The sequence below is a fragment of the Miniopterus schreibersii genome (genome assembly GCF_964146895.1).
Source record: "Miniopterus schreibersii genome assembly, chromosome: 2".
Taxonomy (NCBI): Eukaryota; Metazoa; Chordata; class Mammalia; order Chiroptera; family Miniopteridae; genus Miniopterus; species Miniopterus schreibersii.
Window position 1 is genome coordinate 164,590,680 of NC_138102.1, and position 15,563 is coordinate 164,606,242.

Here is a 15,563-nt window from a genome sequence, read left to right on the forward strand (position 1 = left end):
TTATTTCAACCTGTGGTGTGGTCAGGCTAACTTTCCCTCATTCCCTCTACCCATTAATCCTTCATTCTTCTTTTAAATAAATGCTCCCCCTTCCTAGGATTCTATCTATTTCATCCTTCTACATCAATTTCAAGCCGGCCTTTTCTCAGAAACTTCCTCTGGTGACATGGGGACATAGGGTTGTCACATGCCAAGACCAACTTAACTTATGGCAGAATGAGGCTCTCTCTTTTTTTTTTTTCCAAATAAAGATGGTAAACAAGATACTTCTGTAGCACCTTTCTCAGAATCAGCCTAATTACCTATTTGAAAAGCACACAATTCATGAGAAATAAACTAGAAAATCTATTTTGTTTCCTTGGTACAAAAAGCCTCCGTATTTTGCACTTGAGGGAGGTACTTCTCAGTTAACATTAAATGGGAGTGATAGCAAAGAACTTGACCAGGAAAAGTAATACTTGACATCTGAGTAAAGAAATACTTTCCTTGGAATTGTTAAAAATGTCTTAATGGCTCAGGCCAGTTTTTAGCTACTGGTCTCTTGTGAGAGATCGTGTTTGCTACTCTTCCAAGACAGATTAGTTAGAATTAAGTTTGCATTTTAACATATAGCAGAATTCATTTATTTAATGAACTTCACAGTGGTTACCTCTTATTACAATGCCTCTCCTGGATTGCCTTCAAGAATGTCTGAGGGAAATCAGTGGGATTGGATTACTATGGGGGTTAAACTGTCAGATTAAAGAAGTGAGTTGAATGATGAATTTCTAATATTGATCTTATCAAAATACTCTCCCATGTTGTGAACCAAATAGAAAAAGTTAATGTAAACTTTCAAGCCCTGGCCAGGTAGCTCAGTTGGTTGGAGCATGGTCCCAATAGCCAGGATTGCAGTTCAATCCCTGGTTGGGGCACATGCAAGAATCAGCCATTGAATGCACAGACAGATGGAGCAACAAATCGACATTTTCTCCCTCTCTCTGTCTCTCTCTCTCTAAAATCTATGAATAAAAATTTAAAAAATAAACTCTTGAAAAATCCCAAGCCCCTCATTGCCCAATCTGTTTGCAGGCCTTGGACAATCCTCATAAACCCATGGGAGCAATGTGACAGCCACACCAGCCTGGGAAACCCAGCCCAATTGGAAAAAATTGTTCCTGTTTCGAAACAATGCAGGGTTATAAAACAAGCAAATTAAACAGTCTGTTTTTATAAAATTTTGATGTGTTGTTTATCATGGACTCTTTTGCATTAATTTCGGTTATTAAAAATTTTGTATCAAATATTATTCATCTTGATTATTGAGGGTTTGGACACTCCCTTGAATTCTGTGCCCAAGGTAAATGTCTCACTCTCCTGACCCCAGCCTGACCCTGTGGATTAGACTTGCCCCTGTAGCGGGGTGTAACTGGGGATGGAGAGTGAACCCCAGCTGCACCGTAGAATCACCTGGGAAGTTTTAAAAGCTCTCCATGGCCTGACCTCACCACAGACCAGTTACGTCAGAATTTCTGGGAGTGGAGCCCAGGCATGAGTATGTCTTAAAATCTTTCCAGATGATTCTGTTTTGCAGCCTGGGTTGCAAACCACTGCCATAAGCAGATATTTAGGGTTAGATGGAAGGAATGAGGAAGAGAGAGACGTCAGGATCCCCGCCTGGGTAACTGAGGGGATGGTGACTCCACTTGTAGAAGAGGTAACCCAGAAGGAGGGTTCGGGAAGACAAACAGGTGTGGGGTGGAAAGGACATGAGGACAGTGCTGAACCACTTACGTGTGAGGGAACACAGATGGAGAGAAGGCTGTGAAGTTTCAGTAGACAGAGGGAAAGATTCAGGAATGAGCTCAGAGGTGGAGGAAGTTGTGGGGGGAGATGTGGTGTATTGGGAGCATAAACAGAGGCCTCGGGGTTGCCTCGTGGTGGAGGAGTCTGCTCCCTCCTCAAAGGGATTCTCTTCTGATGCCTCTGCCTCCATATCCAGTTCCACCGTTAACACTGGGGTGTCTCCACCCAGGGCCCTCCAGAGAGGGAACCTGAGTACTGTTTGCAGACCCGCACTCTAGCTCTGAATGGATAAACCAAGAGAACATTCTGACATTCTTCCTGTGGACTTGAGCTCAAAGGTTGGGAAGGCAGCTGCTGGGGTTTGCCTGGATGATGGACGGATCAGCAAAAGGACAGATGGGGCCAACTATCCAATGCCTGTCCCCAAACCTGCCTAAGCAGCACAGTCAGCTGGGGTACTTGTTACAAATAAAAATGTTCATACCCGGACCCAGCCCTACTAAACCAGAACCTCCAGGAGGGGCCCTGGGATTCTGCATTTTTAAGTTCCTATGTGACTCTTAAGATGGTGTGAGTTTGGGAAGCACTGTTCTGTTGACAAGAAAAGGTTTCCCTTGTGCTCTGGTGTGCAGCAAAAACTGTGCAGGCAATTTGGCCCAGGAAGGCAGAAAGTGGTTGGCTTGGTGTGGCATAATCAATGGAAAGATTTTCTCAGTCAGTCAGGCCCTTGGGGACATTCAGCTTCCAATTTGCATCTTGTTTTCTCCCCTTGTCTGGCATAATGTTCAGCCCAGTCCTACCCCACGTCTACTGCATCCGCACTCTCCCGATTGCTCCCACCCAGTCACCACCTAGGACACACTCGCCTGGTTTTCCTAAGAGAAAATGTGACCAGAAGCAGCTTATTGCCTTGAAATTTAGGAAGATAAATCCTTCCTGAGCCTATTTGCTGGCACTCTTATCTACTTCCAGTTTGGTTTATACAGTGCGAAAGGTCCTTGTTCATCCATTTGGTTCAAGTCCGTTTAGAAAAGTAATGCACTTGGGGGAAAAGGACTGCACTTGATCTTCGGGGGGGGGGGGGGGATCCATCTGAAAGGCTTCTCTGATGTTTGGCTCTGGGGCATGCTTTTCTTTTTTCACATTTGAAGTTTGTTCTTGTGTAATTCTCCTAGGAAACAGCACTTTCCCAAGCTTGACAAAGAAAAGCCTCAGGGAAATGAAACTTGGACTTGATGAAAGGCACTCAGCCCAAAAAGCAAAAGGAATTTTCTTTCTTTCCTCCAAGCCCCAGGCCTGTGAGTAGCTTTTATCACATTGGCTTTCCGTGTTCTCTTATGAAAACAAAAATCCCGATGGTGGATCAGCTGAAATTCATCAGAATTATCTGAGGATAAATTGGCACTGAAAACACCAGAGAAAACAAGAGGGGGCCTGACAGGGGTGTTCTTGGAGTGAGACTCCGTAATCTTAATTATGACAAACAAAAAGCACCTTTGTCCCTAAAAGTTTATCCGTTCATTAACAAATGCTCCTGTGTGTGCAGATGCTATGCCACGCCCTGAACACACAGAAACGAAAACAATTTCTTGTCTTCCTGAAATATACAGAACAATGGGAGAAAAACAAGTGAAACAACAAACAAACATGATTTCAAAGTAGAAGTACCTTGAAGGGAACAGGCTGGTGCTCTGAGGACCAGCTACTAAGGGACACGAGCACTGACGGGGCTGGCTGTGGGAGGCCTCACTGCGGAAGCGACATCTGAGCTGAGATGCAAATGTTATGAAGGACAAGAGTTTGGGGACAGTTGGGAAGAGTTGGGGGAGACTCTGGGGGAAGGCATTTTGAGCTAGAGACCCTCGAGGGAAGGATTTATTGAAAAACTTGTCTCTGACCAGAGTGACTGGAACCATTAAGAACTCTAACTTGAAGGATCAGAACCAAGAAGGGCTGGCAGACCCGATAATAGGCAAAACGTGCCTGGAACAGTCTAAAGGATGGTGAGATGTGATTGCCTCAGCCCTGGGGCAGCCAGGCACGGTCTGAGGTGCCCAGAGCCCCAGACTGGCTATGTCATGCAACGAGCAGCAGCACCCATTTACCCCCATGTCCCACTAGGTGATAATCATTGGGAGGCCCTGCTTATGGCTTTAAGCCCAAACCAAACAGCCTTGTGAAAACCTACTTGGGATTAACAACCACCATATATATAGGTTACATTCTCAAATTTCCTTACAATATATAGGAAGCTTTTTTAGGAAGATGCCTTTCTGGCTTAAGAGGCACCTTGAGAAAAGCAGCGATCTAGGAAGCTATAGAAAGTGGCATAATGCCATTCGGCTGTGTCACAAGCCTGAAGGTTCATGAGAAAGAACGTGGAAATCAAGGTCTCAGGAATGGGTTGCTCACCCAAGTAGGGGACAGTTGGTGGCATGCATCCTTCTCAGCTATACAACCTTTGTTTTGCTACCTTTTGTTTAGCAAGGAGCTGTTTTTATTTGGCCTAATAATATATCTGCATAGGGCCAGTGAATAGAATTAAAGATAATGGTTTCATCTCACTTGGAGAAAGGACTCTGTACCTTGCAATGACATCTGATCTGTGTATATATGTAAGCCTGTGTATGTGAGTGTGCACGTGCACACACAGCCACCAGCAGACACCTCACTTACATACTAGGAATTTCAGACTCTCACTGGCCCCTAGAAAAGATATTTGAAGAGCATAAAAACTTCTGCAGAACTGATAAAGAGCTATTTTTCTTCCTGTTCTCATAAAATGAAATATCACACACACACACACACACACACACACACACACACTAACCCCAGTGACCTGGCAAAAGCATACAGGTACCAATTTGGTGTGTCACTCCCACCAGGTATGTTAGGAAAACGAAGGACAGAGGACCCAGCCAGTGCCCTTGAAGGGACTTGGGGTAGGTTGGAAGCAATGTCATCCAAAGAACCCCATTCTGTGCACACCAGGGTCTGTGCCTTTGGAGGCTGCTTCTGCTCACATCGTCTCCCTCCTTCATGATGTAGGACCTTCAGGAACTTACAGGAAAAAATAGCCACTCTTACTAGAAGGCTCACGTGATGAGGTCAAACCCATCTGCCCAACTTCTCAGACAGTTCATGACACTCTGGGAATTGTAACAATGTTCTCCCGAATTTCTGACTCTTAAGTCTTTAATTTCACCTTAACATACTTTTCTCTTTATTATTTTGCCAGGTCTCTGATTTTACAGCCCTTCCCCCATCAGCCCTCTCTTCCTATCCCCTCATCCCCACTCCCCACATTCTTCCCAGCTCAGCCTTGGCCTCTCCTCTCTCTCCCTCTCATCTTTTTAAGTCCAGTCAGATGCTCCCTCTGACCCTTATCTTGGTTCCCAAGTGTTCATAGAACTCATGGGCTTATGACTCAGATGACTGAACTCGTGCAATGCAAAGGCAACCCACAAACCTTTCTGGTTTTGCTGAGCAATACAAATAACAGGGTTCTTTCTTCTACAATTAATCACCCTCAAAGAACAACATGGACTAGTATTTTGGTATTTAAAAAATTGAAGCTTTCATGTAGAGAACTAAATCAGGCAATATTTCAGGCATTGACTGCACGTATCTGGGGAGGGGCACTGGTGTTTGTAAAGTTCAAGTGTCTTTGCAAAGGATTCTACATTATCACCATGTCCACAATAACGTGATATTAAATATAGCATATACAGCCAGCCCTCCCTATTCCCGGGTTCCACATCTACGGATGCAACCAACCCAAATTAAAAATATTTGGAGAAGCAGTGCCCTTGGTGGTCCCCCAGACCTCTCTCTTGCTTCAATAGTGTTTGTACAGAACAGACCCAGGGATGCCCCTCCTTCCAGACTCCAACCACCCTCCCACCTCTTTTCCAGTCACTACCTTCAGAACCACTTCAGTCATCCTCAGCCTCCGAGACCACAACCAACACCATTGTTTTACTTTAACTCCTTATTGCTGAACAACCATGACCTCCCAAATTCGTCAGAATTATGCCACCCAGGTGGAGATTGCCGTCAACCTCTGGACCTCCTACACCTACCTCTCTCTGGGCTTCTATTTCTGCGGTGACAATGCGGCTCTAGAGGAGGTGGCCACTTCTTCCTGAGTTGGTGTAAAGAAGCTCGAGGGCGCTGAGCGTCTCTTAAAGATGCAAAACCAACACGGTGGCCCTGTTCTCCTCAAGGATGTGCTGAAGCCTTCCCAAGATGAGTGGGGTGACACTCGGGATGCCATAGAAGCTGCCATGGCCTTGGAGAGGAACCTGAACCAGGCCCTTTTGGACCTGCAGGCCCAGGTTCTACCCGCGCAGACCCTCATCTCTGTGGCTCCTGGAGAACCACTTCCTGGGTGAGCAGGTGAAACTCATCAAGAAGACGGGCGACACCTGACTCACCTCGGCAGGCTGGCGGCTCCCAGGCCGGGCTGGGCGAGTATCTCTTCAAAAGGCCCACCCTCAAGCATGACTAGGAGCCTTTGGGGCCCAGAGGTCTTTGAAGGCCCCTCTGCATCCCCCTGGTGTCTGACTTTTGCCTGAGCCTCTCCTCAAAACCACAAGGCATCCTTTTAACCACCCTAGAGCCCTATCCCATGCAGTGGACCAAATGGAGACAATAAAGCTTTTTGCAGTAAAGTAAATAAATAAACAAACAAACAAATATTTGGGGGAAAACATTACATGTTGCTGACATGTACTATGTAGTCAGGCCTACAATGGTTGCATCTGTACTGAACGTGTACAGACTTTTTCTTCCTTGCCACTGTTCCCTAAACAATACACTGTAACAATTCTTTATACAGCATTTACATTGCATTGGATATTATAAGTAATCGAGAGATTATTTAAAGTATACAGAAGGATGTGTGTAGGTTATACGCAAATACTAAGCCAATTTATATAGAGGACTTGAGCATCCACAGAGTTTGGTATGGACAGGGTTGTGGATGTGCTCCTGGAACTAATACCCAGTGGACACCAAGGGACGACTGTACTCTATCCACATGGTACCTTCCCTAAAGCAGGCTATGAAGAATTGTTCTGTAAAATAAAACTGCCACAATACAATATACAGAGGATGTATTATAGAATTGTATACCTGAAACCTATATAATTTTTTTAACCAATGTCACCCCAATAAAGTCAATAAGAATTTTTTTTTTAAATACAACTGCCAGCCAGGAGATGGATTATAACATCCAATAATAAATAACACTCACCAAAAGGTGAGGCTACATCCATACAATGAAGTGCATTTTCACTTCACCTGAAGGCTAAGGAAGTGTTTGGGTGGCAGGTATGAAAGAAAACTGTACAATAAAAGTGGTAACCTCTCCATGGTTCTTAAGATTCAAACACTAGGCATGGCAATTTGGCAAGTAAAAATCCAGAACCCTGGGAGTTCCAAGACTCCTTAAGCTTATCTAGTCCAGCCTCTCTCCTAACACAGAATTCCCCACCTAGTCCTCACCAGAGCATCGTTGAAATTGAACACCTCCAGCAAGAGGTAACCCACCACTTTGCAGGAAGCTCTTCTGGGATCTGCCTCCCTAAAACTACTAACCACTGAGACATCTGTTATGCTGTCATTGTTCAAGACAACTGAGAGGCAGCGTAGGGTTATGCATAAGAGATCCGAAGGCAGCCCACCATCCTCAACTCCCAGCCCTGTCACTTGGTAGCTGTGTCACCTTGGAGCTGCCATTTCTGCAGGTGTTAAGTAAAACGAGGATAATAATCATAATAACATATAGGGTTTTTATAAGTATTAAATAATATTATACAAGTAAAGCCCTTAAAAATGGGTCCTAGCACAGAGTAAGCACACAATAAATATTAGCTGTGATAATGATAACACACTCTGCAGAGTCTTCTCCTCTCCAGATGAAATATTTCCATTTCCATCAACCGTTCTGTGTATCACTCTGAAGGGCCAAATAGTTCTAAAACGAGCTGCTCTGTGTGAAGCTCATGAGATCCAGAGAAGTAGACTTAACATTCTGATGTGGTGTAACGTGCCTCCAATTCGGTGGGAACAGCTCCTGCCTTGACCTACACTACACAACTGTAGCAGTGCTGCCTGAGATTGCATTGGCTTTTTGCCTGCTGAGCCACATCACTGGACTTATCAGTCTTACAGACACCTAAAACTGCTGTCAAACCAAGCCTTTCCAAACTGTATTTATGGAATTTATTTTGGGGGGCATGAATACATTTATAAGTATTAAACTAAATTATTGGTTTGGGACCTTTATTCCAGTCTATTGCAATACATTTTATTCTGGTTTTATTAGTCAATCTTCCCCAATTTTGTGTCATGTGTGAACTTTGATGTTATTTTTGTCCAAGTGGTCAATAAAAATGTAATCCAAGCAGATCTAAAGACAGAGCCCTATGGGAAACCATTAGAAGCCTCCATCTAATAAGTGATCTCTTCTTGGATGTTTGACTCATGACCTCCTAACTCTGTTATCATTATCCTTGCCTTTTTCATAAAGATATCGTGCTAGAATCAATAGATGCTTTTTCTATTTCAATTCCTTGTGGGTAAAAATAGTTGACCTGGAATTATTCTTTCTTAGAGAGAGAAAACTAGTAGCTTTGTAACAGTGGAAAATTATAACCCACCCCACCATTCTTTTGACATTGTTTCTGTAAATGCTGACTCTGATTAATGTGTGACTTGTAGATAAAGAGCATGTTTGTATAAGAATCCTAGGAACTAACTCCAGGAGACACAGACTTTGACCTTCAGTCATCTCAGCTCTAGAATTGCTGACCTTCAGCCAGAAAGCCAGGATAATGCACACCAAACCATCACTTGACCAGTTTCAAGGTCCTTATTGGAATGGACTGTGATGGTCTAAATGTAGAGAACTTTTTAACCTTCCCTCTCCTTCCTTATAAAAACCACTGCCTTCACTGAGGTGGTGAGATGGGCTTTAGACAAGAGTCCCCCATCTTCTCAGGTGACCAGTGCCTGAATAAACCTCCTTCCTTTTTCACCAGCACCTGTCTCACGAGTTTGGCTTTCATTGCAGCAGGCAGCTGGACCTGAGTTTCTGTTAGTTTTGCATAACAGGGTATAGTATGACGCTAGACCCTACCACAATGTTCCAGAGCTCAAGGGATAGCTGCATGGGCTTATCAGAGTTTTGTTTTGTGTTTTTTTAATGAATTGGTGAATCTTAATATGGAAGGGGGCTTGAATTAGAAGCAGACAGTTGGGTGTTGCACATGTGGTAACCAAATTCCATTAAACCTTCCTCTTCTGTTTAAGATAGTGGTTGAATCTGGTGCTTGAGACACATGGCTCAGGTCATTACACACAACAGTTACTTGCAAAGTTTTTCTGAGGACTGCCTCTGAAATCGGCCATCAGAAACTGCACAAGGACTGAGACTGCCCTTGGGTTGGGGGGACTATAACTCCACACAAAAGAAAGGAAGAGGTGCTGGATATGGTTTTTTGACTCCATATGGGACTCAGAGAAGTGGGAGGGTTATCACCCTGGCTGGGAAAATGAAGAACTCTTTTTTGCCTTGAAATCCTTTTGACAGCCCACTCCCTCAAAAGGCAGATGCTCATTTGGCTTGGGGGTTAAAGGACAGTGATCTGTGGTTTAACCAGAAAATGTCAATCTTCCTCCAATCCCTCTACCCACAGTTTACATGCAGCAGGGAGAGAAGATCATTGGAGGAGAAATCAGAGGAACAAAAGGCAATTGGGAAGACAAAGGAAAATGAGAGGAATTTAAAATATGAGTAACCATGGTCACTTTGTCTGATTCTTTACTCAAACACTCTTTTGGAAAAATGTGTCTAACAGTGACCTCCCAAGTGTCGACAGTAGGCAGAACACAGAACTAGAAATCTGGTCCCAATTTTATTACGTCCATTAGGCCTGAGTTTCCTTCTCTGTAATGTGAGGGCTGTGAGGCACCAACTAAAGAAGCTCCATGACCTTCTCAGATGCTAACATTTTAAGCACTGGAGTGTCCCACTCTGAAGGGTTGAGAAAATTGTAGCAATCTGGAGGTTGCAGAAAACAGGACCAGACACTGATATACTGCTACTCACACTCATCTGCAAGCCTGAAACATCCTGAAACCAGGGAGGGCAAAGCATTGTCTGCCCTGGGTAGAAGAGGTTCCAGAGAAGGCCCAAGGTTGGACCAGACAGTTTCCCAAGGCAACAGTCTACAAGCTGGAGGTTGACTTGCCAGGTCCTGGATCTCAGCAGTCAACAGTAAAGAAGGTTTTTCTGAAGCCACCACCTCCAGTTCTGAAAGACTCCTGCTTCAGACTGGGGCTGGGACAGGGGCAAACCTGCAAACCCTGGTAGCAACATAAGGACATGGGCAAGAAAGGAGAAGATAGGTTGCGTGCAGCTCAGTTCTCAGCAGCAAGGACAAGTCTGGAAAGGAAGGAAGGAAACCCAGAATGCACTGGGAGGGGGAAGAATGGGTGTTATTGCTGCGTTTCCAGGGCCAGGCTGTACTCTTTGTTTTGGCACACTTTTCCTGACACAAAGCCAATGTTCCCACCACAAAAATACTCGTTGATATTGCTAACAACAGCATATGAGACCAGTTTCAGTAAAGATGCCAGATTGCATGCAATTGGGCTGGAAATACTTTGGAGAATTTCGCAAAAATAAGGCACAGGGCAATTAAAGTCTGGCAGAGAAGATCAGGAGCAAATTCTCTAAAGATGGTGCGAGGAAGGATGCAAACAGCTCATACACACAAGCCTTTTAAAATGGGACGCGTTTGCCTCAAGCCCACTGAGTATCTGCTGTTCTGCCTCACGCCCTTCACAGAAAGGAGCTTTAGAGGTTTGCTTTTCAGAGGCGCTGCGTCCTTGAGGGCTGATGCCTGAGGTTTTACCGCCATCAAGTGGAACCGTGCAGTATGGCAGCTGTGGGCTCACTCGGCCTAAAGCGAGAGGCAGAAGTGAGGTGCTGTCTATTTATCATCTGACAATGAAAAATGAGAGAAAGGTTGTGAGCTTCATTTTATTATCATCCATTTAGTTCAAACGAGATGCCATCTTGGTCACCAGCCATCAGTCAATTGGCTTCGCTCAAGGACCAGGCTGGGCTAAATTTGCAAATTCTACTTGCAGCCCAGGTGGAGATGGAGACTTGCAGGACTGACTGGGAAACTCTCTTCCCCAGTATCATCACAGTGACTTTCAGAGGCCAAGACCTCCAGCCCCGAGATGTTCCCAGTTTGACAACTGAGTTTAATTATGTGCAGGAGGCATAAGACCCGGCGACAGCTTAGCAGTCATGGGGGATGACAAGTGTGGTTGAATAGAGAGCCTTCTTCACTCCCTTTTAAGAACAAAAACTCAGCGAGATGATGGCCTACTTGTCCAAACCCTGGAGACCACTTTATTTCTTAGAAAAGAGACCAATTTCCGCCCTGGCCAGCGTGTGCCTCGCTTGGTTGGAGAGTCATCCCGTACACCAAAAGGTTGAGGGTTCGATTCCCAGTCAGGGCACATACCTAGGTTGTGGGTTCAGTCCCAGTTGGGGTGCATGAGAGGCAGCCAATCAATGTTTCTCACATCAGTGTTTCTCTCTCTAAAATCAATAAAAACATATCCTTGGGTAAGGATATTAAAAAAATAAATAAAAAGGAAGAAACCAATTTCTGGCAACAGGTTCCTTTCCATGTCCTCTCCTGTTTTGGAAGAGCTTGACTTGAGAACTGCAGTCATGGGGATACAAAGGCCTGGAGACTCTTTTCTCTAATAAGAAAGCAGATCCAGAGTATTTTGCGGCTCTACATTTTACTCAGCCCCCTTTGCTTGGTTGATAGGCTGGAGACTGAAGGAAAGAAAAGAGGGAAGGAAATGTGTATTTCCTGAGTTCCTAGACTGTGACAAAACAATATATGTGAAGCTATATCGCTTTTTCCTCACTGGGTTATGCCCTCTTGGGAAAGACTAGAATAGTTTAGAAGGATAAAAATTATTATTTGTAATTCCCCTTTTCAATACAAAACTTGGCTAATGTTGGTGCAAAGCCATTGAGAAACAGCCAAATCTTCAGGGAAGGTAAGTATCCTAATTCAGCGTGTCATCCAGTCACCTCCAACCTCACCTCACCTCTTTCCATACCTCACCTCTTTCCTTTTGGTGAAAAGCAGAACAGTAGGCTCTGGGGCGGTAACTCCCTAACTCAGCTACATGTTTTTAATGTCATTCCGTTTCTGTGTATGGAGACTTATTTTTTCCTTCATCAAAGAGCAATTTCCTATTGCCCTGCCCCACAGAGCTGTTTCGGGGATTAAGTAAATAATAATTGTTAGGTACCATGTGTACCATGTCTTTTCTGAGAGATATTATGAACCAATTCTGTCAAATAAAAGAAATGGATTATTTCCTCCTACAATTAAACCTCAGGTGAATTGTCAAACTAGCTTTAAGGTGTCCTTCCTGTCTTACCTGGGCTGCCAAACCCCATTCCAGGGTTGCCACTTCTCTGCCTTCCTGGAGTAAAACCTCAGGGTCCGTGACCCCTCCTGGCTCCCCCTCTCACCCCTGCCACTCACCTCAAAAACTGAGGAAAACACACTTGTCTTAGACACATGTGGAGAAGAGGAGAGACACACGGAGAAGGGTCAAGTCCACACCCAGTGGAACCGAACCTTGAACTTCAGCTCCGACATGACTAACGGCCGCCACTCATTCTGCTGCTGCCACCGTGAAAGAGTTGCCACCACGTCTTTATTGAATCTCCAGGTAAAGGACGGTGAATAACTTATGATACAAGGAGCACTCCCTCTCTGTAGACAATGCAGCGCACAGAACGCAGGAGGTGAGCACAGTGCAAATCTAGTCACAGGGGCGGGGATTCGGATCAGTGCCAGGAACAGAGAGGGAACAGTACACAGACGCTCCTGGCAGAGAGAGACTGGGTTTGCCCACGCCAGTGAGGTCCAGAAGGAAAACTCCTGGTAAAACATGTTGGGGAGATTAGTCTCAGGGGCTGGAGGGTGTTGACAGCAAGTTTAGGAGTGATCCCAGGAGAGAAGGGGGGCCTGTGGATTGGTGCTGGGGACCCACAGAGGCCTGTGTTAGGCAGCACCACAGAGATGAGCACATTTAGGGTGATCTTTAGCCTCTCCGGCCCAGGCAAGAAGGGAGGGTGCCCGTAAGTTGGCTTCCAGTGTAGATTTAGGCAGGGAGGGGCTGAGAGACAGCCCTTTGCTATTTTTGCTCAGATTTGCAGTTCTGCTCTGGGCCAAGCAATCCTCACAAAACCAGCTCTGAGTTTTGGTTCCTGAAGTTGAATGAGCCAGTACAGTCAGATGACGGGAGCTTTAGTCACAGGTAAAGTGACAAGGAATAGTAAGAGGGGGACCCTGAGTCTCCTAAGACTCCCACCTAGAAGAAGCATCCTGGGTGTGGGACAAGGGAGGAAAAGTACAGTGCTGCTAGGAACTGGGTCATGCTGGCCCCCCGCAACTCCAGGGCACAGGAACAGTGGTTGAGGCTGGCAGGGAGGTAGGGTCTTCCCAAAATGTTTTGTAGGGTTTCCTTAGAAGACTCGGGATTCAGCCCACATCCCTTCAAACTCCCCATTAGTCCTGCTGACTCGCTGTGTTCATCCCACTCTTCAGAACAGCTAGCTGCCATTTTTTCTTCCTTCATAGTCATTGTAAGGGCTGACCCGGGTCTGGGCCCGTGGAATGGAGAAATCCTTCTGGGAGGTCCGGTTCTAGAAAGGAAGCACCATATTGTGAAACCCTCTCCCATTCCCGGGTGTTTCAACAGAACCTCCGTCTGGGCAGGAACCTCATTTTCTTCCCCTTCTCCCAGACCCTCCCCCGAAAGTCCTCCCTGTGCCCTGCGCTCCAGTCTCTTGCCCTAACCCCAGAAGGCAGATGACAGCAAAGCAGACCTGTCATCCTTTCGAGGTGGCCATTTAGGGGCCATCAGAATGGCAACACCATCTAGTCCTGAGGGACCATGTTCCTGGAGTGCTGAGGCCGCTGATGGAAAAGGAGAGCGATCACTTACCTGCAGCTGAAAATGGGTGGTATAAGGGGCATAGGTGGCATCGCCCGGCTCCTCAAGACCTAAAACAGGGAGAGGGGCAATTACAGCATTAGGGCCCCTGCCCGTGGGCACCCACCTGGCTCTTCCCCGCTGAGTCGTCTACCAGAGCATGATGCATTATCCGCCGAGTTTTCTCTCTGGGAGACTGTAAGTTTCATGGGGAAGATACTGTGTCCTCAAGCCCAGGGCCAGGCACAGAGTAAGCACCGTATTGGTTGAATAAATGAGTAACTAGCAGCATATGATCACTATGGAAACACCTGTCCAAAGCCTCACCAGAGCCCACCTCATCCTGGGACCACTTCAAAACCACATTTGAAACCAGTCTTTTCAGATATAGATCTGGCCAGAGGTATACCTCGAGTGAACCTCACTGGGATTTACCTATTTCCTTAACTGCCCAACAAGGGGGGAGGGGGTTTTTATTATTTTCATTAAAAAGGGTCAGAATTGATGAGCCACTGTTTTCTATGGATTTGGGGACAATCAGAAGGATTTAAGATAAGAAACAGATGAGTAGATACATACAGTCATCATGGATACAATTTAAAGTAATCCATTTATTTCCCACCAAATGTACCTGTTCAAGTTACTCAGTAAATACCTAAACACCTTCTATATGTAAGATGTTGTAAAGAACATAAGGATTAACCAGAATGACTCCTGTATTGAGGATGACTAGAGAGAGTAAGGAATATATGACAGCTCACAAATAGCCATGGAATGAGGTGGACTGATAAGAGCATGGAGTTCTACAGAAGCTGGGGCGGAGTGAATGCTGACAAATCTTGGGGAATGGCTGACTCTGGAAAAGGGCGAGAGTAAGGAAAGCTGTCAGGCAGAGGACAGACACTCCTTGAGCCTGACACAGAAGCAGGAAAATGAGTTGGTTGGTTTGGACTGAGAGCTCAGCTTCCGCAGCTGTTGGGTTCTGGCCGTGAAAAGCCTAACTATGGATTTGATTGAGGTTGTGGGTCACAGGGAGCTGGTTAGGTAGGTGACCAGCAAAGCATGGTGGCCAGGGGAGTATCTTAGAGCAGGCTGACAGTGGCCCATAAAATGAATGGAAAGAAGTGTTGAAGGAAGGAAGACCAGTTAGGGAATGATAACAGGGAGTCTCGGCAGTGAGGTGACGAGTGAAGCCATGGAAATGGACAGGAGGGGATGGGTGGGTAAAATACCCCCTGGGGCCCTCCTCCCCTTTAGGTTTCCAAGTGCCCAGGAGAGGGCCCCCAGCTGCAGGGAGGAGCACCAGGAAGCTCCGCACCTCGGGCTTCAGGAGCAGAGAAATTGGTAGTGGCAGCTGAGAACCTGGCCTCAGAGGCCCTTCACTGTTGTCCCAAACCCATTACCCTGCCCTGATTAGGCCCAGAGATCAATGAAAACCCTGGAGACCAACAAACAGATCCCCATGGGCAAGGGCAGTGTCTGGCTATCAGTTGAGCCTCTTTTTGTCACGAGGACAACAACAGAACACCTGGCTGCTCACAGCTCCAGGAAAGAGCAAAATCGGTTCATTCTTTCATGTCAGATATGATCTCTTCCCTCCCGTGGGCCCAGACACATGAAGTAAAGTATAGCTCTTCAAGTTAAATCAGAATCCTTGGTAACTTTATGGAGATTTCCGCTGGTTTATGATAAAAGGGTTTTCTATCTCTCTGTGCTCGGTG

General features: G+C 45.7%; 1 protein-coding gene and 1 pseudogene across 4 annotated transcripts in view; one reads left to right on the forward strand and one right to left on the reverse strand.

Moving 5' to 3' along the window:
* GPRC5A (G protein-coupled receptor class C group 5 member A) overlaps positions 1-15,563 on the reverse strand; it is a 68,367-nt gene that overhangs the window by 39,526 nt on the left and 13,278 nt on the right. The window contains exons 3-4 of one of the 3 annotated variants that reach the window (XM_081130843.1): positions 13,855-13,913; positions 9,599-13,552 (exon numbers count right to left, since the gene is read on the reverse strand). In XM_081130843.1, coding sequence (XP_080986969.1) covers positions 13,460-13,552; positions 13,855-13,913 — 152 coding nt within the window. In that variant the 3' untranslated portion in view covers positions 9,599-13,459. Of the gene's footprint in view, positions 1-9,598; positions 13,553-13,854; positions 13,914-15,563 lie in introns of those variants that run through there. The other 2 variants (XM_081130842.1, XM_081130841.1) reach the window with 2 other exon arrangements.
* LOC308553042 (ferritin light chain pseudogene) lies at positions 5,793-6,295 on the forward strand (annotated as a pseudogene). Its single transcript has one exon. The product of its transcript is annotated as a ferritin light chain pseudogene (transcript).